This window comes from Hippocampus guttulatus, chromosome 2, assembly GCF_054856545.1.
Source record: "Hippocampus guttulatus isolate MCC_2025c chromosome 2, RoL_Hgut_1.0, whole genome shotgun sequence".
Taxonomy (NCBI): Eukaryota; Metazoa; Chordata; class Actinopteri; order Syngnathiformes; family Syngnathidae; genus Hippocampus; species Hippocampus guttulatus.
In genome coordinates, this window is record NC_141262.1 from 13,873,819 (window position 1) to 13,896,837 (window position 23,019).

General features: G+C 42.3%; 1 protein-coding gene across 1 annotated transcript in view; it reads right to left on the reverse strand.

Moving 5' to 3' along the window:
• fgfrl1a (fibroblast growth factor receptor like 1a) overlaps nt 1–23,019 on the reverse strand; it is a 48,599-nt gene that overhangs the window by 19,242 nt on the left and 6,338 nt on the right. Inside the window, exon 3 of the mRNA XM_086137686.1 lies at nt 10,547–10,819. Coding sequence (XP_085993812.1) covers nt 10,547–10,819 — 273 coding nt within the window. The remainder of the gene's footprint in view (nt 1–10,546; nt 10,820–23,019) is intronic.

Here is a 23,019-nt window from a genome sequence, read left to right on the forward strand (position 1 = left end):
TGAGCATAAAAACAAAGTGTAGGCGTGAAAGCAACTGTTGTGCTGCACAGAGTACAAATGTGATCATTAATCTTTGCTGCCATGCTGCGACCACACACACTGGCAAAAACCCAAACTCAATTAACATCTTCAATCTATCTTAGTGGCTTTCTACAGAGGTAGTAAACTCGGATGAAGATGGTGAAGAGTGGTCCTTGAAGCACCCCTAAAAAGTGCCAAATAACCCTAAAATTAGCCATGTCACAATCACTTTTTTTGTACCCGAGTTAGAGTCAGCTGATTTTTGAGGATCTGCCAATACAAAGTCCTGATCCGATACTTAGGCAATGTATTAAGGAGAAAAAAAAAGTCCATCCAAATTGTCTTATTGTTATCAATTTAAATTTTATAAAACCCTCTCAACATAACTTTGGAATGGCTCCAGCAGCAGTGGTTTCACGCAATTATTTAAAACATTGAAATGTTTATTTCTGGGGCACATCAATTTTTTAGGGGCCATCTTAAATTAGTTAAAAACGCTCAATTTGCACACATTGCAAGTTGCTGTTGCCCAGTCTCCACTTTCCACGTTTAAATGTTTCCATACTGCAGACATTATCATTGGTTCGCTAGTGTGACGCTAGCTTGACATTAGCTTCCAACGACATCGACCAGAAACCTCCCCCACTGGCTGTGCTTACGCGCGTTGTTTGCCCGCTGTGTTGCGATGTGGCCTAGTATGAAATGTTTGCTTTGTAGCCTTAAAAAAAACAAAAAACAAAAAACAACTTGATCTTTTATCCCCAACTCCGATCAGTTGAAAATGACATGATGAGGCCCGACCTCCCATCTTGATCACATGAGCGGGATATCCCTACCTAAAATGGCTACTTGGATCCAAACGGGCAAAATGCCCTTGTTTTTCTTCAGACTTTTTTGTGGGACTCCTTGTGATAGACATGCCAACGCAATTTTACGTTGCTAAATGAAACTGGCTTCTGGGGCTGAATTAAAAAAAACAAACAAACAAACAAAAAAACCCTGGACCGAACCAAGTCTTGAAATAAGCAGTTTTGTATCGCAGTTTGTGAGCCAAATTTTATATTTTCTGCATTATCATAATACAGTGGTTCTTAACCTGGGTTTGATGGAACCCTAGAGGTTCGGTTAATCGGTCTCAGGGGTTCAACGGAGCCTCTGCCATGGAGGGTACGACACACGCGACTCAATTAGTTATAACACGCCCGCTTGGCCATCACTGGCTGCAGATGATCACATGACAGTGCTTGTCCAATCAGTGCTGTGGGAAATTTAGTTCATTTCGAAGTATACTTATCTCTTGAAATTTTATTTACTTTTTTCTTTTTTTAATAAATGCGTTTTTTTAATATCTTGACTTTGTAAAAAATATATACAGGCCTGTATATATAATATTTATGTTTCACTCATGAAGGGTTCGGTGAATGTGCATAGTAACTGGTTGGGTTCGGTCCCTCTAAGAAGGTTAAGAACTACTGTCATAATACAATGAACAGCAAAATTACACATGACGGCCATAATGCGCCAAAAGTTAACCGTAATCACCCTATAATGAACCGGTCACTGTGAATCTCTCAAAATTCCCAATGGCCACCATGCCCCTGTTAAAGGATCATACAACTCATTCACAAATACTAATTATTAGTTGTAAGTTATTTAGATCCTTGTTTTTTTACAGCCTTGAATCGTTTTATTTGCACTGGTCTACTCTTTTTGTGATGTTTTAGGCGGAGGCCATGAGAACTTGCACGACAATAAAGAAGCATGTGAAGGACTGGAAGGTATGCGGTAGAGGATGCTCAAGGATCGTCTGTCATTTGTTGCTCTCATAAGAAGAGGGGGAGGCGATGGAGGGTGATGAACAACTTATAATTCAGAATTTCAGAACAAATCACACTGCACTGTCACTAAACCAAAAAAGTAATGTATCCATATCGGAAATCAGTCATCTAGCTCTGCCTTCTGTCGCCTGCTGCCTCTAAGACATGCATCATGTGTTTTTCCCTTCATCCTGGGTAACTTCATTTATTTGTACACCGCTTTCCATACATGACTGTGTAACTCTTCAATCACATAACGCAGCTGACACTTTCCTCCACCCATTCCGACCTGCTTGGATCCATTTCTTTACCCCCTTGATCCAAAGTATTTGAGCTCCGCCAACCTCAGTGTCTCTCCTCCTTGTAAACTCACCCTTTGCCCTTCACCCCTCTCGTTTCGCGCGTATATTTTGTCTTAGTTCAGCTAAGCTTCATTCCTCCTGTTTCCAGTGCATGCCTCCACCTTTCCAAATGTTCCTCCATCTGCTCCCTGCAGATCACAATGTCATCTGCGAGCATTATGGTTCATGAGGATTACAGTTTAACCTCGTCTGTCAGCCTATCGGATCCTATTGCACATTTCCCCCCTGTGGGACGAAAAAAGGTTATCATAGCTTATCCTTCCCCGTTGCAAACAGGAAGGGGCTCAGAGTTCAACCCCGATACAGTCCCACCTCCACCCTAAACTCCTCAATCACACCCACTGCACAATTACCACAGAGCCCTACAGCTCTCATACATGTCCGATATTATTCTAACACTTTTCTGTCACTTCAGACTTCTTCGCCCAGTATCCCAGTTACTCTCTGGGTCTGTCATAGGCTTTACCTTGACCAGTGGTTCTTAACCTGGTTAGAGGTACCGAACCTAACTAGTTCATATGCATGTTCACCGAACCCTTCATTAGTGAAAATTACAAATTCAAGACTTAAAAAATGCATTTATTAGAAAAAGAAAAAAGTAAATAAAATTTCAAGACATAAGTATAAGTTTGGTTTTATTTTACAACGTACTATCACGACAGTCACACGGTGACGACTGAGCGCACTAAATTTCCCGCAGCACTGATTGGACAAGCAATGTCATGTGATCATCTGCAGCCAGTGATGGCCAAGCTGGCGTGTCAGAACTAATTTGGCATCTTGAGTCGGGTGGTGTCTGAACCTCCATGGCAGAGGCTCCATTGAACCCCTGAGATTGATTCACCGAACCCCTGGGGTTCGATCGAACCCAGGTTACGAACCACTGCTCTAGACCGACAAAGACACAATTCCGCTCCTTCTTGACTTTCTCTGCAGTGGTCCAAGAACACCCTGAAGGCAAACAATGCATATACTTTGTGTTGGCACAAAAATAATGTTGCCCACAAACACAATGGACCTTCTGCATTCAAAAGTATCAGCTCTGTACATGGTATCGGATCAGTAACAGCACTTGCAGTATCACACGCCACAACAGCTACATTTAGTGAGGATGCATCCATATCAATTATTATTAAGTACTGGCATCGGTATTGCCAATCCTGGCTCTGCATTTACTTAGTATCACATCTATATCAAATCTTGCAGTCTCGCAAGGCTTCAGTGCACAAAGAAATTTTAACCTTCAGGCGTTACCAAATTTCCAATCTCATTCTGAATATGCTTATATTTATATTTTATCATTTATATTTACTGATATACTTTTTGTGCGTCTACTTCTCCCTTTCATAATTTTTGCTGCTGTAAATTGGGAATTTCTCCATTGTGAGACAAATAAAGGTTTTCTTCTTATGTTTTCTCCTGTAATTGCAATGTTGTTCAAGCCAGTGTTTAGAAAGTGACAGTATCTTGATGTTCCAGATGTGTTCCAGCTCAAACGGTCCATGTTTTGTGTTATTTACCTGATGACATCTCCGGACGGAAGCTCTGAAAAAAAAAAAAAAAGTTCTCTCTAGACTTCTTTTCATCTTTTCTCCCTGCCATGTCTGGCATCTCTTTTAGCGGAGGTGAAATGAGGCAGAACCAGAGGATGTGGGACAGACAGGCGTGAAATAGAGGCCTGACCCCACTCATCCACCCGTAGAAGCGTGTTGAGTCAAAGCGTCCCCATGTGTGTCAGTGTGTGTGTGTGTGTGTGTGTAGGTGTGTGTGTGTGTGTGTGTGTGTGATGACAGTGATGACATACAACTTTGCCTCCATTCCACACGCAAAAACATCTTTTGAAATGTGATTCGGCCAGCACAATTTGTTTCATAGCAGCCAGCATGTTTACATCTCGCCGTCGTCACTGTGACTCCAGGATTTCCGCCTGCGGGGACTGTCTCCGACCCACTATAGGGGGCCCCGTGCCTCGTTCCAACACAGGACTGCAACCACACTAGCTCATACTGGACCAATTTCACACTAAGCTGGTGCCAGTGTTGTTGGGAGTTATTGTCAAAATTGGCACCCGTCACTTGAGGTTGGATAAATTGGTCCTGGATTACTAAGTAGTAGCAAGTCATTGCTGGTCCAGCGGGAAGGAACCACGTTAAGACCCAAGTCATGAACAAGTCAAAAACAGAGTCAAGAACAGAGTAAAATAGCAAGCCGAACACCACTCAAGACAGTCGAAAACCAAATCAAGAACCAAGTCAAGTCAAAAACTACACAAAAAATAACTTCCAAAAAATCTAGTCACAAATGTGGCACAAAAAACAGGCAGGAATCAGAAGAATCAAGTCTGTAAGCAACTCAAAAATTCAAATAAAATAATAGTCAAGAACCATGCCGGTCGTGTGCTAGTAGTAATGTGCCTCAATACAAGCAGAGTTCACTGTCAAGCTCAATTTATGTCGTTTTTTAAAAATCAGAACTATGACATGAGCTTGAATTTTTAATTATATTATTCTTTGGGGGGGAAATTCAAAAAAATCTAACGGCTTTAAAACCCCCTCCTGGAAACAAGCATTATGGCCACGCCCCCATGCCCCCCCCCCCCCCTGCCATGTCTTGGTGGTGTCTTGCTAATGATGTCAAAACTGCGGGGATCCATTGGCCCTAAAATGTATGTAGACATCCGTACTTAGGCCCACCTCAATCTCTTAAAATATCACAAAATGCCTTTCAATGGCTAACTTAAAAGAGAATGGGGAAATGAACATTTGAATTTTGGTAATGATTGGTCACCATTTCAAACACCGATAACAGAACGTGACAAACCGAACCAGGACACCAGAAGTATTGCAATGTTGGCCTCTCTTCTATGGCGAAGAGACAGGCAAAGATGGAAAAAAACAAGCTATACACCAAAAGGGGTTGTTCCAATCTCTGGCTTTAGTCATCACAAAGAAGTCCTTAAATCACTCCAGATTTTTTTTTTCTGGAGGGGGGGGGGTGAATTTTAGTGCTGACATCATTATTACATACAGACCTACAGTATTACATAAGTGCCAATGTTCAGCCCATCCAAGTGGTCCTTTAACTATACGGTATAACGACTGCAACTAAGCATGTCTAATTCACTATAAAAAGACCTCTTGCAGTCATCTCTGCTGAGCAGAGGTAATAACAATCAATATGTTCACACTGAGATATAGAAACTGCTCACACAGACATAATATTAAAAAGAGTGTATTTGTGTGTGTGTGTGTGTGTGTGTGTGTGTGTGTTCGCATATGTGAGGCCTCCAGCAGTTAAACAAACGCATTCACCGGCTGCATTTTTTTGCCATTAGCAAGGCAGCACCGTATGAAACCTGAGCACAAGAATCCTGCTAGACATGGAAAATACACACACACACAAACACACACACGCACACACACAAAGTCAAGAGTGGTCCAGATGGGCCACTCGGATTGTTAGAAGGTGAGTGTGTGACAAAGTGAGGTCAGGTTATTGGGGCTGGTTTCTCCACATTAGGCAATCAGATACACTCATACATATTTGCACATAAAAAAAAACCCCAACATGATGGAGAGGTGAAAGACAGAGGGATTTGAGGTCCAGCAACAGAGGTATTAAGGGAGGGATATAATATTGAGAAAGTGAAAAAAAATTTTGGAAGGTATTGGTTTGGAGGGACGGTGGGCAGTAGGACCGTGGAATGGAAGCTGCCTCAATGAAGATGGGGAGTAAGGAAGCATTACAAACATGGACAGTGGGGCAGCCCTCGCGTGGTGGGATGCCTCCGAGTGGCGCGAGGGGGGAACGCCGGGGCTCTTGGGCCTCAGACGTGGCGAAAGGCCCACCAGCCGGCGGGGAAGGAGGTGGGGTCTCACCAGAAGGTGAGGCGCCCTGGGCTCGCCCCGCCGGAACGTGAGGGGAGTGGGAGTAGCCGCCCCACAACCCTCCTTAAACAAGAATCAGGCGAGGGCCCTTCCGGGGCCTGCACTGGGTGTGAACCTCGCGAGGCAGCAGCGAGTGTCGTACCGGATATGGGACCCGGGAGGGGGGGCATGTCCCTGACGGGGGCCGATTGCCCAGGAGGAGGCGGACAGTGGGGCAGGGATGGAGGTATCCTGTGAAGGGTACACGATACAGATCAACTGAAAGAATAAACAACCAGCAGATGAGTGTCTGAAGGGGCAGTGGAACAAAAGACAGAAAGAGAAAAATGTAGATTTTGGAGGTATGGAGCTCTAATCTTCATCTGCAACCTGATCCCACATGTTGGTTTTTGTGCAGTGAACAGCTGCAGGCTCACTTGGAACAAGGTCAGCTGGAAAAACCATAAAGGGCTACTTGTAGACCAAAGCAACAATTCTATGGGGCACCGGACACGGCGGACAGTACAGGGTTTCTCTTTTTCACATTTCAAATTACAGTGTTATTGCTGAATTGAAAAAAAAAAACATCTTCCTCAAAATTCTATACACACCATTCCATCATGACATCATGAAAAACATTTTGTTCAAATGTGTACAGGAGTTAAAAAAAAGAAATGTCATGTATTTTCAACATTTGCTCAAAACGTTGCTGAAAAACATTTAGCAGAAATGACAACCTCAAGTCTTTTTGGACGTCTTGGGGCAGTTTGCCACAACTGGGATCAATGCAAATGAGCAGATTGGGTTTTTTTTTTCTTTTGGGGTATTGCGTCCAGGATTTGAAGGGAATTTTTTTTTCATTCATTTTAAAGTAAGGCTGTTAAAAAAACAAAATGCAGGGGGGAAAAATGAAGTGCTGTGAATATTTCCTGGTTGCGCAGTACGCGGTGCGACTCTTACTGGACAGTGTCGGTCTGACAGGATGAAGAGTTTTACCGTTCATGTCGCGACGATTAAAAGCACATGTCGCGTGTTGCAGCCCAGCTGCTAAATCATCGTACGCCACACACGTGCCAAACTGCTTCCTTCCTTTTTCTCCCCCCCCTCCGTACTGATTTCCATCGCTGATCCAGACACGCTTCACCATTGTCAGCAAATCTGCTCAGGACTAGTTTGCGTCACTCAGTTCGACTACGCAAGGCAAGTTTATTTGTATCATGCCGTTCATATGCAACAGTGCCTTACAGAGGCAAAGAACAGTGATTAAAAAAGAGAATTAAATGAAAGGATGATGAATAAACAGTCAAGTGTCCCCAAAAAATGACACATTATCAAGTTGAAATCACAAAATTAAAGCAGGATTGTGATAAAGACAACGACTTTGAGTTGTCAAAAAAGGCAACAGTGAACAATAACGCTTTTAGGACCGGATTTAAATGCAACACCACTTTGAGCCCATCTAAAACGTCCTGGGGAGTTTGCTCCACGCTTGAGCAAAATCAAAATGCAATGCCTCTTCACTTTGTTTGGTCCTGGTTCTGCAAACACTCAGAAAGCCTGCACCCAACGACTTGAGGGGTGAGGGGTCTGGAACTCTCATCGGGAACTAAAAGGTCATGAGTGGATTTGGGTCCAAGACCATTTGGAGCTTTGAAGGACAACAGTAAGATTTGAAAATCTATTCTTTGACTCAAAGGAAAGCAGTGTAGAGCTTTTAGGACCAGTGTGATGTGGTTCAGTTTCCTGGTACCAGTAAGTACCAGACCCGTAAAACCTCCTGTCACAATAGTCGAATTGACTTTTCTGTGTCCTGTTAAGACAGAAGCTCTTTGATTATATAGACGCTATTCTGGTGGCAATCAAACCATGAATAACATCTCTAGAAAATATGTAAGATCTTTTTTTGTGACATTTTATTCAGTAAATGAGAACATTTTGGGAATGTGACGAAAGGTTTCCGAGATGTCCGAAATCAGCTGAACAGTTTGAAGTTGCAATGGCTAAAATCAGTTGTGATGTGCAGGAGGAAGTGAATGGGTGTTGTAAAACATCTCAATTTGTGGATTTGATTGTGAAAATCAAGGGATTTGTAAAAACTACTTTCAAAAATGTTCTGAATAAGATGAACATGTTGAAGTCGGAATATTTTGACTCTGTTGAGAATAGAGGGAGGAGGAGGTAAACAGGTACTGTTAAAACATCTCCTTTTGGGGGGGGGGGGGTATTTATTGTGGAATTCAGGGAATGTGGGAATGATTGGAATGTGAAAATAGTTCACAAAATGTTCTGAATAAGCTGAGCAGTTGAAAATGCAAAAGGTGAGGAACTCGGTTCCTGAATGTATCATTCACTCGAACGCTTCTTTCAAGGGGAAAATGTGGAATTGTGGGAAAAGTGGGAATTTTTGGAATGTGCAAAACTGGTACCCCAGATGTTCAGAATTGTCTCTTCAGCATCCACACAACATGGGTCCGCTGTCAATCACGCTTCACCTTTTTACAATATGATTCTGACACGATGGACTGCAATTACACAGTATGATAAAATCTAATTATGCAACCCCCATGAAGATGCGATGCAATACAACTGCCGAATGATTCACTTTCATTCTTATATGATTTACCACAATCACTCCAATGACGTTGCAATGCAATTCACTCCGACACACACGGCGGTACAAAGCGAAACGACAGATTTCACTCATATGACTTTAAGATATGATTCACTCCAGTCACAGTCTGACGCAATTCAGATACGATACGACTCACTTCAATGCCGACGTGATGTGATTCACTCCAATAACAATCCCGTACCAGTCGCCGCAATTACAATGCGAAACGCTCCAAGACGATACGATTCACTCCAATGACCAGACATCACAATTCCAATGACGACGCAATCTTATTCGCTCCAACCATGATTCACTCCAACTACAGATGTGATCAGTATCAATTCCCTCCGACTGTGATAAAACAGCATTTCCACAAAAGAGATAAAAATGAGTTTTTGTTTTCACCGGAAGGACATAGGAGAACAACCAACGAGCAGCCAAGACGGACAGCAGCTGTGCGCGCGGCTGTCCAACATGGTATCTGTTGTCCCACCTCCGAAACTCCCTGACCCTTCCCCTCCAAACATGCACTCACACAAAGCTGGCAGGACCGCATGTGTGAACGCGCCGCACCATTTGCAGCTATGGCACGTCATTTACATCAGTGATTCCCAACCAACTTGCATATCCAATTTCAATGAATTGGTCAGTAAATTAGCATGTACATTGTAATGTACAGTACGTTACTTATCTATGTGTAGCTATATATAGAACCATGAATGTTTTTGTTTTTAATCCATTTAACCCTGGAGAACCCAAGAACCTTTTCCTTCTTTGGAAAATGATCAATTATACGTTAAATGGCTGCTATATGTTCACTGAACACCAAAATAGATGTTTTTTCAAATATTCAATGCTTTAATCCTAATTTGGGATTAGGGGCAAATATGACCCTTTGGGATTTAAGATATCCTTTATTTGTCCGGCAATGGGGAAATTTACAGTCAGAGTTCAGAAAGGAAAACATTGGGTAGGGAGAGGGAAGAGGGCAGCATTTAAGTAGCAGAATTTATAGGGGTCAAATTTGACCCCGTGGGTTCTCCAGGGTTAAAAAGGTGTGCCCTGGTTTAATAGAGGTTTGGAAATACTGGCATTACACAACCCGTGGATATAAAAAGTCTGTGCACCCCTTGTCGAATGGCAGGTTTTTGTGATAAGTAAAAAAAAAATGAAACGGTGATAAATCATTCCACCCTTAATGTGAGCGGTGATATGTATAACGCTGTTGAGAACTAACAAAGAAAAAAATCCTATCGAGAGGGCATGTAAAAATAAGCAAATAAGATCATATGTTTGCACAGGTGTTCACACCTTCTTCTGGGGATTTGGTCACACTCAAAATTAACCAATCACAGTGGCATTGTCTACGAGAAGAGCTGAGCTTGATTTTTGGATTAATCAGATCACTTAAATGGTTGCTGGCTGGCGTGTGCTGACCCTCGTTTACCATCAGCCACAATTACATTCGAGTGGAAGGTAAGCTTCAAGGTAAACTGAGTTGAAATGACAAAAACATGGCATTTGAACAAGGGTGTGAATACTTTCTGTATCCGCCGTACAGTGGTTGTTTGTGTGCTGGTTGTCTCAGACACTGTGATTATAGGCGCGAGACACGACGTCTGCTCGATGGTGACATCACCACTGGGATGCGCCCACAACACCACATGATGCAACACAAATGTCCCGCCAACACAACCACACAAGTTGAACCCAAAGTTTTGTCATTGTTGTCTACAACGGGGGTTCATAATCTTCCAGGCGCCCCTTTATGGGGGACACATTTTTCCAAGGACCCCCCCCCCTCTCACCCCCCCTGATAATTCAAATGCCAATTCAACCTCTCCAATCTCCATGTTCGCTTCCACTCACCGATGATGATGAGCGTGTAGTTGACGCTGACGCTGCCGAATCCGTTGGTGGCCTTGCAGACGTAGGCGCCGCCGTCGTCCGCCTCCACCTCTTTGATGCGCAGGGCGTGCTGCAGCGCCCGGAATCGCGTCCAGCCACTGTGAATGTTGCGGCCGCCTTTGGTCCACATGATGAGCGGTGGCGGGTCGCCTTCCACGGGGCACGGCAGCTTGACCGTGCGGCCGAGGCGAACGCTCTGCCGGTGGGACACGCGCTCTGACACTCTGGGGGGACCTGGGACGTTAAACATCAAAGATATTCAGCACAATTAGTACTAATATGCCCATAATAAAAACTTTAAGTTATGTTTCATTGTGCTCGTGTAGCAGAATAGCCCATTTTTATTGTATTTATTTATTTATTTTTGTATATGCCTGTCAATATTTGTGTTCGGGCCACTATTTTTTTTTTCTCCATATCTATCTTCAGGGCAATAAGCAGTATGTACATGCCCATTTACAAATGTGACAGAAATTGACATCAAAACATTAAAAACTAATTATGTAAGGACACTAAAGAGGCTGTGTAAAAGATTTGAAACTGGTTGAACAAAGCAATATACACATAAATACATGCGAAATAAAGGGTGATTCTGTATGCAACCTATATTTTCTTTTTTTTTCTTTTTTCACTAATTTACATGTTCTCTGTATATAGAGTAAATGTTTGATCATGTGGAAATGTTTGACATATTTTTGCTTCAAATGGAAACTGAGGACTGAGCAATATGGCCTAAAACTCATCACAGTTTCCATTTAATCCCTTCACAGTAATGGTACCAGTCGTGACATAAACTTAATATGTGTAAAAAAAACGTTTTTTAATCTATATATAGATATAGATAAAATGGAAGTATCACGTTATTTAACTGTGAAAAGTAAATATTTCCTGTTAAAAGAGGTAGACAGAATCAGATTTATTCTCTCTGCTTTGTATCATTCAAATTGACCGTTTTCATGTAAGCATGGAAGTAATGAAGTACATTTAGCCAATAAAATAAATAGAGTTCCTGAGCAGCATAATTATAATAATAACATTAATAATAATAATAATAATAATAATAATAATGTTATTTTGTGAACTATCATTGTGTAGCTCTCAAAACTCTAAAATCATTCTAAAATCCAAAATAGTAGAAACAAATGCAAATACCGGTATGTGACTGATATTTTAAATATTTAATATATTATAAGCAATGTACTTTTGACTTCTAAGCACTTCACTTTGGCTGATGAAATTGATTAATGTCCAGTAAAATGTTTTTTTTCTTTCTAACTGTACAAGAATAAAATGTAACTGCATATCCACTACAGTGAGAGAGACTCGCTCATTCATTTTATTTTTCTGTTCCAGGCAAATTGATTCACTTCAAATTTAAAGTCAAAGTTAAAGTCTTTTGTGGATGAGTGGTTTTTTTTTCATCACAGAAAAACGGACATTTGCAAAATTCTTATGTCCACTGGTTGTGTGTATGTAATGGCTAATGTCCTTTGGCAACCTTGATGATTCTGACCAGGATCCAACCCAAGAAGCTGAAGACGATTAACAGTACTTTAAGTAAGTCGTGAATAAAAGTGGAAGCAATATGACCCAAATCCAAAATCCACATATTTCTAATAGTGCACAAATATGAGGGAAACCACAATTTTCGTCCAAACAAGCCTCCAGAAGAAATCATTGCCATATAAATCACCAAGATTTTATTGCCCGAGGTTTTATTGCAGCTGTAAAATTTTTAACTCACTCTCCTGCAAAATGACGAAAAATCGAGTTACCCCACTCTAATTGTCAGTAGCTCATTTGTATTTAACTGTAGGGGGAGCCTGGAGACAATCGCTTCGAGCTGCTTTGAACAAAAAGAAAAAAAATCAAAGCGAACTGACCAAATGATGGTGGAATTTTAGGGAGTGAGAGTGTGAGTTTGGGAAAAAGAAGAAAAAGGCGGATGAAATACAGCAGAGGGGCAAAGGACAGGAAGAGAATGAGATGGAAGCAGGGGAGGCTGGATGGAGTCTCATGACTCCTTCAACAATGGCCGAACACGCTGACAAATATGCCGACTAAAAAAAGAAACCGAGATTGCTTGAATGCTCGTCACCACACTCTCACTGCTCTCTAAAATAGCTCAGTCTGGGAGTGTGGGTGTGTGTAACAATATGACGTATTGAGCAGTTGTATGTCACTTGTTTCATTTTATCCCAGTGGAGAGTATTTCCTCGGCAGAGTGGCTGTGGCTCAGTTGGTAGGCCGGGTCGCACAGTGACCAAAAGGGTTGCCGGTTCGAAGTACAGCTTCCTAGGCAGTACACAGAAACCTAATTCTCAACTAATTTGTAAGAGGGCGGCGTGGTGGTCAACTGGTTAGCACGTTGGCCTCACAGTGCTAAGGTGCAGGGTTTGATTCCGGCTCCGGCCTACCTGTGTGGAGTTTGCATGTTCTCCCCGTGCCTGTGTGGGTTTTCTCCGGGTACTTCTCCCACATTCCAAAAACATGCATAGCAGGTTAATGGAACACTTGAAATTGTCCCTAGGTGTGAGTGTAAGCGCGGACAGTTATTCATCAATGTGTGCCCTGCGATTGGCTGGCAAGTACTTCAGAGTGTACCCCGCCTACTGCCCGAAGACAGCTCTGATAGGCTCCAGCGTGCCCCGCAAACCTTGTGAGGAGAAGCGGATCAGGAAATGGATGGATGATAGATGGATGGTATTTTGCCTTGTATATTCATTCATTCATTTTCCGAACCGCTTAATCCTCACTAGGGTCGCGGGGGTGCTGGAGCCTATCCCAGCCGTCTTCGGGCAGTAGGCGCGGGACACCCTGAACCGGTTGCCAGCCAATCGCAGGGCACACAGAGACGAACAACCATGCGCACTCACACTCACACCTAGGGACAATTTAGCGTGTTCAATCAGCCTGCCATGCATGTTTTTTGGAACGTGGGAGGAAACCGGAGTACCCGGAGAAAACCCACGCAGGCCCGGGGAGAACATGCAAACTCCACACAGGGAGGCCGGAGCTGGAATTGAACCCGGTACCTCAAGCTGTGAAGTCGACGTGCTAACCACTGGACTACCGGGCTGCTGCCTTGTATATTTAGATTAGAATTTTTTAAATCAATAAGACATTAAAATAGAGCTGTGGTCTTGTCATATTAGCAGGCTGACGCTCAAACCAACTGCTTGCTTCAATAGAGGCACACTGAGGTCGTAGTGCTAATTGGCTTTACCTAATGCTAATTTCCAGTCACCACATGAACTGTTTTTTTTTCAGTGTGCCACATGTTACTCCCGTTCCCTTTGCCATTTTTTCCCATGCTTCCAACAGATTGAAATCTCATTCACACCGACAGCCCCCCCATGCCTTAACCAGAACCTCCCACGACCCCCCCCCCCCCCCCCCCCTTAAACGAAATGACCCTCATGAGACTGTTCCTCTACATTACTCCCCTCGTCCTGCTCATTCACACTCTCCCTCTCTGGCCACGTCGTATATCAGCGCTTTATCGCTCCAGTGTGATTTATACACATACACACTCACATACAGACACACGAAAGCTTCGCAAGAGCAGGACCTCTCAGTGAACTGCTCAGTTTTGGACAGTTAACCTCTCCCGTCACAGAAGAGAGGACACCACTGCAACCTGCTCAAGGGAAACTGATGCCATCTCAGTTTCTCTTTCAAACTGCGTGTGAGTGTGTGTGTGTGTGTGTGTGTGTGTGTGTGTGTGTGTGTGTTGTGGGGGGGGAGTAAATATTAACATACATATTAGAACTTTTCAGACAGTGAGATATTACATTTTCAAAGAACTTTTCTAACCTTTCCTCTCGAAGAGTATTACAGGAAGTGAAGAAGATGCATATGTTATGGCGCTGTGAGATTTATGTGTTTTTCATGCTGACTTGGGTGTTTCTTCAGTCCTATTTCTATGTCTGGGTAGTAATTTGCGGTGTTACCTTGAAATAAGAGTGAACCGACTGTTTTTAAAAAAAAAAGAGCTTCAAGTTGTTGAATACAATTCACACCAAACGCTAATTTTATTGTTTAAATCATTGAAAAAAAAGAATGATTTTTTTTCTAATATTTTACTTGCTTTAGGATATTTGTCTAATATTTTACAAATTTGCCTCTTACTTCCGGAAATACTTTCTAATGCCTGTGTATTTTCCATCTAATATTTCATTCAGATTTAGATTTTTCTTTTTCATTTTTGTATTACACTTTTGCTTTGTTGCCAGTGTATCTAATGGTTTGACTTGTCCCACGTTTCCCCAATTGTTATTTTTTGTCCAATAGTTTTGTCTTCCCTCGGTATGAATGTGAGAGCGGATGGCTATTTGTCTCTGTGTGCCCTGCGATTGGCTGGCAACCAGTTCAGGGTGTCCCCTGCCTCCTGCAGGCATGGAATCCAGCACGCCCGCAACCCTCCTGAGGATAAGCGGCTCAGATAACGGATGGATGGCTGGATATTATTATTATTATTAAATAAATCTGCACTCGAGGGAGAAAAGAGACTACAGACTATTGTTTTATAACCACAATGTTCCACTCTTTTTTTGGTTTTGCAGATAATTTCCGAAAAGAATTCTTACTTCATTACTACATTAATTTGCTTCATAAGTCGTCATTTTAGGTAGGTTTTATTTTTTTTAATGCTTTCAAGTCGTGCAATCAAGATTTGTGTGTGCGTACCTACGTCATCTGACTGCCACCCCTTAATTGCATCACCGTGGCCACCCCACTGAAACATTTCTGGATCCGTCCCTACGCTGATCTCACAGGTCCCAGTGTTTGTGTGCAGCAAAGTGGCCATAGATGGAAAAAAAAAATTGAATAAGTAAATGGTGCCAATGTTCTCGCTGTGCTAAAACAATGACGAGATACAGCCAACTTGCAAGGTTCCGGAGTGTCCATCACAACATTGTTGTTGGTTGGGAAACCAGACGGGAGGTTTGTGTTTGTGTGTGCGTGTATGTGTGTGTGTGTTTGTGCCAGGGAAAAAGAATAACTACCACAAAATCAGACTGGAATGTGAAGTCACGCAAAACTTCAGAGTATGAGACTTCTCATGACTGCGATTGACAGTTCCCCACCTCTCGCCCCAAAGTGAGCTGTTTTTTTTCACAAATCATCAGGTTAAAAAAAAAGATATATTCTAAAATATTATTTTGAATAGTGAAACATATCTCTGAAGTCAAGATGGCGCCCAAGTAGGCAGCCGTCGGCAAGTGCTCTCATGAGCCTTGCTTTTTTTGTTGTTTTTGTGTTTGTTTTGTCACTTTGTGTTTTTTGTTACGTCGTGTGGACCTGATGTGGACTTTTTTAAGCATTTTTTGGCCACGACATTCATCAAGGAGGAGACTCTGTGCTCGGTGGTTGCGCCTTCTCGGTAGCATGGGTATACCAGCACTGTTTTTGACTGGGAGGAATGTCGGCGCCATTTGACTGTCGTTGCTGGACAGTCCCGGGGCGCTTGTGTCTTGCGCTTGTAATGGACAGCATTTTTCACAGCCCCGCTTTGTTCAGCGGAGAGATCGGTGCTGTTGAACGGTCTGCGGCTGGATGGATGTAAGGCTTGAGGAGCCGACGATAAGAAAGGAGCGTTAGCGCGGTGCGCCGATGCGGATTTGGAACTGGGAGTCGCGGCTTGGAATTTGAAGCGGATTACGTGGGACAGGAGAAGTGAACTCATCTCTTTTCGTCAATGGACGCTACAGCTTCATGTTTGCTTTTAAAACTTAGCTTGTAGCAGATATGTGCACATTTTCAGCATGACGTCTCTGACCCACTGGTGAAAGGACACTTTGATCCTCTCCTCTTTCATCTATAACTGCTTCAGACAACAAAGTGTATGCAGAAAAGTGGTGAAGATTGCACGACTGTCTGTGTCCTATGTGTTGTGTTGTGTTATTTTTGTTATTTTGACTTCAAAATGGCACCGCGAGAGTGGCTGCCTTTCCAGCAGCTCCTATATTTTGTTGTTCTACTTCTTCCTTTCATAACTTTGCTGCTGTGAATTGGGAATTTCTCCATTGTGAGACTAATAAAGGTTTTCTTATCTTTTTCTTATCTTATATCTGCCAATAAGTGAATCCTTGTTTGCCTAACCGCAAATGTCTACAATATGTATATTCCCTCGACCCCTTAGGTTTTTTCCCCCCATATAATGTTTGTTATATGTCATATATTTTTGCATTTTCTTCCAATTAATAATGTCATAAAACAAGAGGCCTATGTGCCACACAAACAGGTTAACTTCTGTCTATACTTGTGTGATAGCTAATATCATTAAATGAGTTGCATGAGGATTTTTGTGCTGTTGTATTTTTCAAATAGTTGCTCGCCATCTGTTAGTTTTTCAAATATTGAGGATTTGTTCAATATCATATTTTATTGACCTTTTTTTCACCCAAATATTTTTCTCAAATGTTTTTGTATTTTAGATCAAAAAGTTGTACTACATTTTTTTTTGCATTTTCTTTGGATTATTACTGTTGCGCAGTCATTTATTCGAGAGGTCCATCACTTCTTTTGATACTTGTATGACACTTAATGATGTTATTTCATGACATTTGTGAAGTCCATTACTTATTGTGTTTGTTTGTCATAAAATCTGTGAAGCAAAGAGTGGTGCAAAGATGATGTCATAAAATGAGATTCGTGGAGCCTATGCTGGAGTTTCAGACTTGTATGACAGTTAATAATGGAAGACAGAATTGCTCCATACATCTGCATTAGATAGCAACGGTGTACCTAATAAAGAGTCCAGTCGATGCGCATCTGTTTACAGCAGAAACACGCGCTCACACATACAAAAGCACGCATTATCTTTGTTGCGTGGCAGCTACGCGTTAAGTTGTCTCCTAAAACACACACATGCATGCACATCCACACAAACACATTATCTCTGTTGAGTGACAGCCATTGAGGCAACTAACATCAGGCCTTCGGGGACAAGAGTGTGTGTGCGTACGTGTGTAGGCGTGCAGTCATCCTGCCCACATTCAAACACACAGACCTAATCGCCGACACCTCACACACGAACAAAAGTTGTTTCCGCCTCTCACAGCTGGTAGTGTGCCAGCGTGCCACACCTGCCTTGTTACACTGGAGGCGAGCGGAGGCGAGGGTGAGATTTTTCCCAAGGCGGATGGAGTCGCCACGTCAGACGGTCTCTTGCCTGTGTCGTCCACGTCTTAGCACACGGTCAAACTATCACACACGGTCAAATCTATTGACTTCTTATTCGTTTATGTTTGCGCGTTGCTATTTTCTTTCCGTGTCTCCTGTGTCGAACCAAAGACTACAATCCTCCACCTGTGTCTAACCATCAGCTCCTCGCCGACCTCGACCACATCAGCGCATGTCCAAGTTTATCCTCCCTGCATCTACTGTAAAGATCAACTCCACTTTGTTTCACCTGTGTCAAACTATCAGCTAGGTGGCGAACTTTCTTTGCCTGTGTTGAACAATCAGCTTCCTGGGGTCCTGTTCAGCTCGAGTGAAACAATCAATCCTTTGACTAGTTTGTTTACAAGTGTGATTAGCTTGCATCAGTTTCTTGCTTTACTCATTCCACCTGTGTCTAACCATCAGGTCCACAACCACATTCCACCTTCGTCCTACAGTCAGCTCCTGTTTTCTGTTGCTTCCGCCGATGTCTGAAAATCAGCTCCTTGCCTACCTGATTTCACCTGAGTATAACATTCGCCGCCTGCCTTTCTCATACCGCCTGTGCCAAACCATCAGCTGTCTTGACACATAAGCGTATGTACCAATTTATCCTACCTGCATCTAGAAATCAGCGCCACCTTGTTCCACCTGTGTCTAAAGTATTATATTAGTGGTCCCATCTGTGGCTTAGTTGTAGCATTCGGGATTTGGAACCTGTTTCGTGCATCATGTCAGTGTGTCGACTCACTCTGACAGGCAAGAATGTGTTTGGCGCGGTCACGCCGACCTTCAACTTTCAATCTCAATCAGAACATCATACGACAAGTGGACGCCTGTGTACAAACTTCAACTGTGTCCAATTGGAGATCATCCATGCCTGACTACTACCAACCCCCAGAATGCTTTTTAACTGTGTGTGTGTGTGTGTGTGTGTGTGTTGCTGTCCTCGACCTCATGTTTATCAGCTTCTCTGGAGGCAAATGCTATTACTCATTAACACACGCCCACACACAAACACACATCCAAACACACATTATCTTTTGTTGCCATGTTACTTCACATGTTGATGCAACGTGGCACTACACGAAACGTCATGTTGTACCCCAGTTCAACGAGCGTCAAGGAACGAAGTAGATGTAGTTGGATTTTTCTTGATCTTTTTTGTCATGCTTGTGCCATAAGTCATCATAACATTCCCAGAAGGGGAAAAACAAAAAGCAAAATTTGTTTTGAATAATGTTATTGTCATTTGGTTTTTCTACAGCCCAGCCTTTGTTCAGACGGAATGCTTGGGGAAAATTATTACTGCTAATAGTTTCCGTAATATTTCTGTTTTTTTGCAACCTTTAAAACAAAACCATCAAATGGGTAATTTTTACCCTGGCTAATTATGACTATGGGTTAGTTTGACGATGTAAGCGTTTTTTATTTACTGTATCTTTACAAAAATGTATCACCAATGACTACTGATAAAAAAAATAGGAGCCCTGAAAGGTGGGGATGATGATTCAGTAGTAAATCTTAGTCTTCCTCCAAGTGCGTGTGTGTGTGTGTGTGTGTGTGTGTGTGTGTGTCAACACCTTGAAAGCTTTTGGGTTCCTGGTTCGGGATGTCGTACTCACCAAACACAATATATGGTACCAAAGGACAATGGAAGCACAGTAATTTGTCAGTCAGTCAGTTAGTTAGTCAGTTGGAGTGGTTGGTTGGATCATCAGTTGGCTGTTTGATATGTGTGTCCTGGTTGGATTATTACTTGGTTGGTTGGTTAGTTAGTTACTCGTTTTTCTGTTTGTTTAGTTATTTTCTTTGTTGTTGTTGTTGTTTTTTTACAGACAGCATGGTTCACAATCAATAGTCTAAGATGTAGGACAGAGCACAGTGGGAGTTCCAAAACGTGAAAGGAAGCCATCATCCGATGTGACACTTTAGAGACGGCAGAGCTCCTTTTTGTTTGGATGCTTTTAACCTCAGCAAGCCACTGAGAAGACTGAGAAGTTGGGGCTCGGCCACGGATTAGGACAAGACACACGCAGATCAACAAGTGCACTTAGTCACAGCTCAGGATTTTCAAAGAATGTGGGAAGTGGGCATCGTGTGTGTGTGTGTGTGTGTGTGTGTGTGTGTGTGTGTGTGTGTGTGTGTGTGTGTGTTGGGTGCATTCTTGGAATGTCCAAGTTACCAGTCAACCAGAAAATACAAACACACACACATTCATGCATACGCACAAATATCAGTCATCATGTCACTTCTATTTGTCAGTGGACGCTAATACAGGTATATCTATCTGTCTGTATGCTTTCTAAATTATATCCCTCATTATGATGCAAACAGTTGAGAATGTACGGAAATGTTTTTTATTGAAAATGACAAAAAACACTCAACTGAAGTTTGGTGGATTTTCTTGAGAAAACTTGGGGCTACAGTGCAGAGCAACAGAACGGCAGTAACACTACACACTGAAAAATATGCCATTGTTGAACTGATGATCATCTTAAAATGGTATGTCCATTACTTCATGTAACAGCATGATTCATTCAACTGGGCTACTGGAAATTCAAACACACACTTGAGCTCAAAATGATTCATATGATGTTACAGCATTTTTTTGTTATTTTTTTATAGATGCTTTCCAAATGAAATAAAAGCATGTTTTTTTTTTAGAGTATAATCTGACCGAACAGCTCCACTGATACCCCCGCCTCTCCTCCCGCCCTGGCTAAAAGTCGGCGCAAAGAGCCTGCTAATGCGCGTAAGTGGCTGTAGAGATTATGTCCACAGAATAATGAATGAAGACTGGATCAGGAATGGGACCATTGTGTCCCGCAATGACAACAATGCCGCCGGTACAACCCAGGGATCACAAGCACATAATAATGAGCTGAGCAATGTGTGATGGAGGAATCATTAACACAACTCAAGCGCCATGTCCACCGCTAACACACGCATGCCACTTCTGCACATCTGCTCAAATAAGAAACTAATCAACCAACTGACAACCAGCCATGTGACAAAGAGACAACCCGCCAAATGAGTATCAATTCAGTCAATGAATTGGCTAACTAGCCAACTAAGTAACAACAAACTACGCAACCAAGCAAATAAGAACTAAAGAATAGCTACCGAACCACTCGATGAAGTAACTGCAGCACCATGGAACAAACCAACAAACCAGTAACTACCCAATGATCTTTTTTTTTTTAAACAATGCTATCATTGCCTTACTTTATTGATTGGCTGGGAAGAATCACTTGGTTCTAATCACCTTAGTGAGACATGTGGCATCCAATTTGGCTGAGGTTACCAAGTACAGATTCCTTGCACATAAAACTACTCTATACTATGCTCCATAATCATTTGAGATGAACATGCACTTCTTTTATTGTATTATATTGGAACTTTTTTTGATATTATCCATAGTTTCCTTTGTAGTTCCACTGCCTTCTAGCAAGGCGTTTGGCTGCATTTTGGCTTCAGTTCACAAATATGTTTCATGGGGCTAAAATCTTGCACTCAGATTGAAATTTGGACTTTTGCAATGATTGCAATGGTTGACCCATCAACCAAAGCAATGCGACTCAGCACAAGAAAGGAATTCTATCAACTGAATGATGAGGCGACCAAAAAAACAAACAAACAACAATTTGGTGGCTAGATACGGCGCCTTGAGAGCTGTGGTCTCTGCAGACCCACCAGCATCGACCCACCCCCACATCTCTCACAGTACTCTCACATTCCCCCGTGGTGTGGATTCCACATCAGCAGCTGGCATTGAGGCAGCGAGGGTGAAGGGAGTGGAAATTTTGTGTGTGTGTGTGTGTGTGCGGGGGGGGGGGGGGGGTTAAGATGGTGAGGGAGGTTAGCACATGTCAGCCATGCTGTGCCACAACAATGACAGACAGCTTCTAATTCTGTCGGCCACATCTTATATTTGACTTGAGGTTTGGTCTTTACGGGAATGCATCCGGACTGCAGAGTGACTGCCAGGACTACAAAAACACCCACACAAAAAGACGAGAAGAGACAAAAGTAATGGAACACAGCCCTTAATCAACAAGTGTATCGATTGGGTTGGATTACAGACCTTATGGTTGACATTTTAGATTGAAGGAAAGAAAAAAAAGACCTCAGCACTTTATTAAGCAATTTTGATCACATTTAAGACCTCTCATTGACTAAAGCTAAACAATTTCATGAACTAACCAAGAAACTTCGTAGAAAACGTGACCAACAAACTAAATGATTAACCAACAGACCGACATCAACCAACCAACCATTCAACCAACTAACCAACCATGTCACTAAAAATAACAAAGTCGCAAATCGACCAACAACGGAGTATCTAAAAACAAACCACATGAACAACCAATAACAAAAGGACAAAACAACCATTTAATTAACCAAACAAACAAGTAAAGAATTTAACCAACTCACAAATGATTTACCGGTAATTATCAGATCAACCAATTAACCATTTCATATGAACAAAAAACATCTTTGTTCGTAAATATTCCATGTTAATGCGTGGATGCCTGTGGCTTACAGACGAGCACGGCCTACAGTTGCACATTTTTTTCAATTTTTTTCCTAAATTTTGTGGGGGCGTTTTATAATCCGTTGCGTTCAATCATCCGCAAACCACGATGAGTGCAACCAAACAACCTCATAACTAATCAATCGATTAACGAAAACATATATAGTATACACATATATAGGAGCATACTCTGAATGGGGTATTGGTTTGGCTTTGTTTGCAAAAACAATGTGTGGCAGTGTTATCGTTGCAACATGCCATGTCAAAACCACACGCTAACAACACAGAATTACTGACACTCGGTTTAGACTTGTCAGGCTATTTTTGCTCAAGTGTGTGTTGTCCAGCGCAAGGAGAGAGAGGCCTGTGCTGTGATCACACACACACACACACACACACACACACACACACACACACACACACACACACACACACACACACACACACACACTAATGAAACCGCACAATCCCTTAGAACAGTTCTGCTGCCTGGTGTCCCCAGAAGACTTTGTTGCTCGATTGACCAACTTTTCAGATCCAAGTAAGGATTTCTTTGTTTTCAAAGTGTTAAAACTGCTGACTTCAAGACTGTTGCTGTAACGATGTATTTCAAGTGTGGGGTTTTTCTACCCTCTCTCTGTCTCCTTTGTTGAGTGACAGAGAGCTGTAGTGGGTGAGTTTTACATTACTTTTGGCTGTGTGCTCTGAGACGAAATACTGTAGGTCTCTG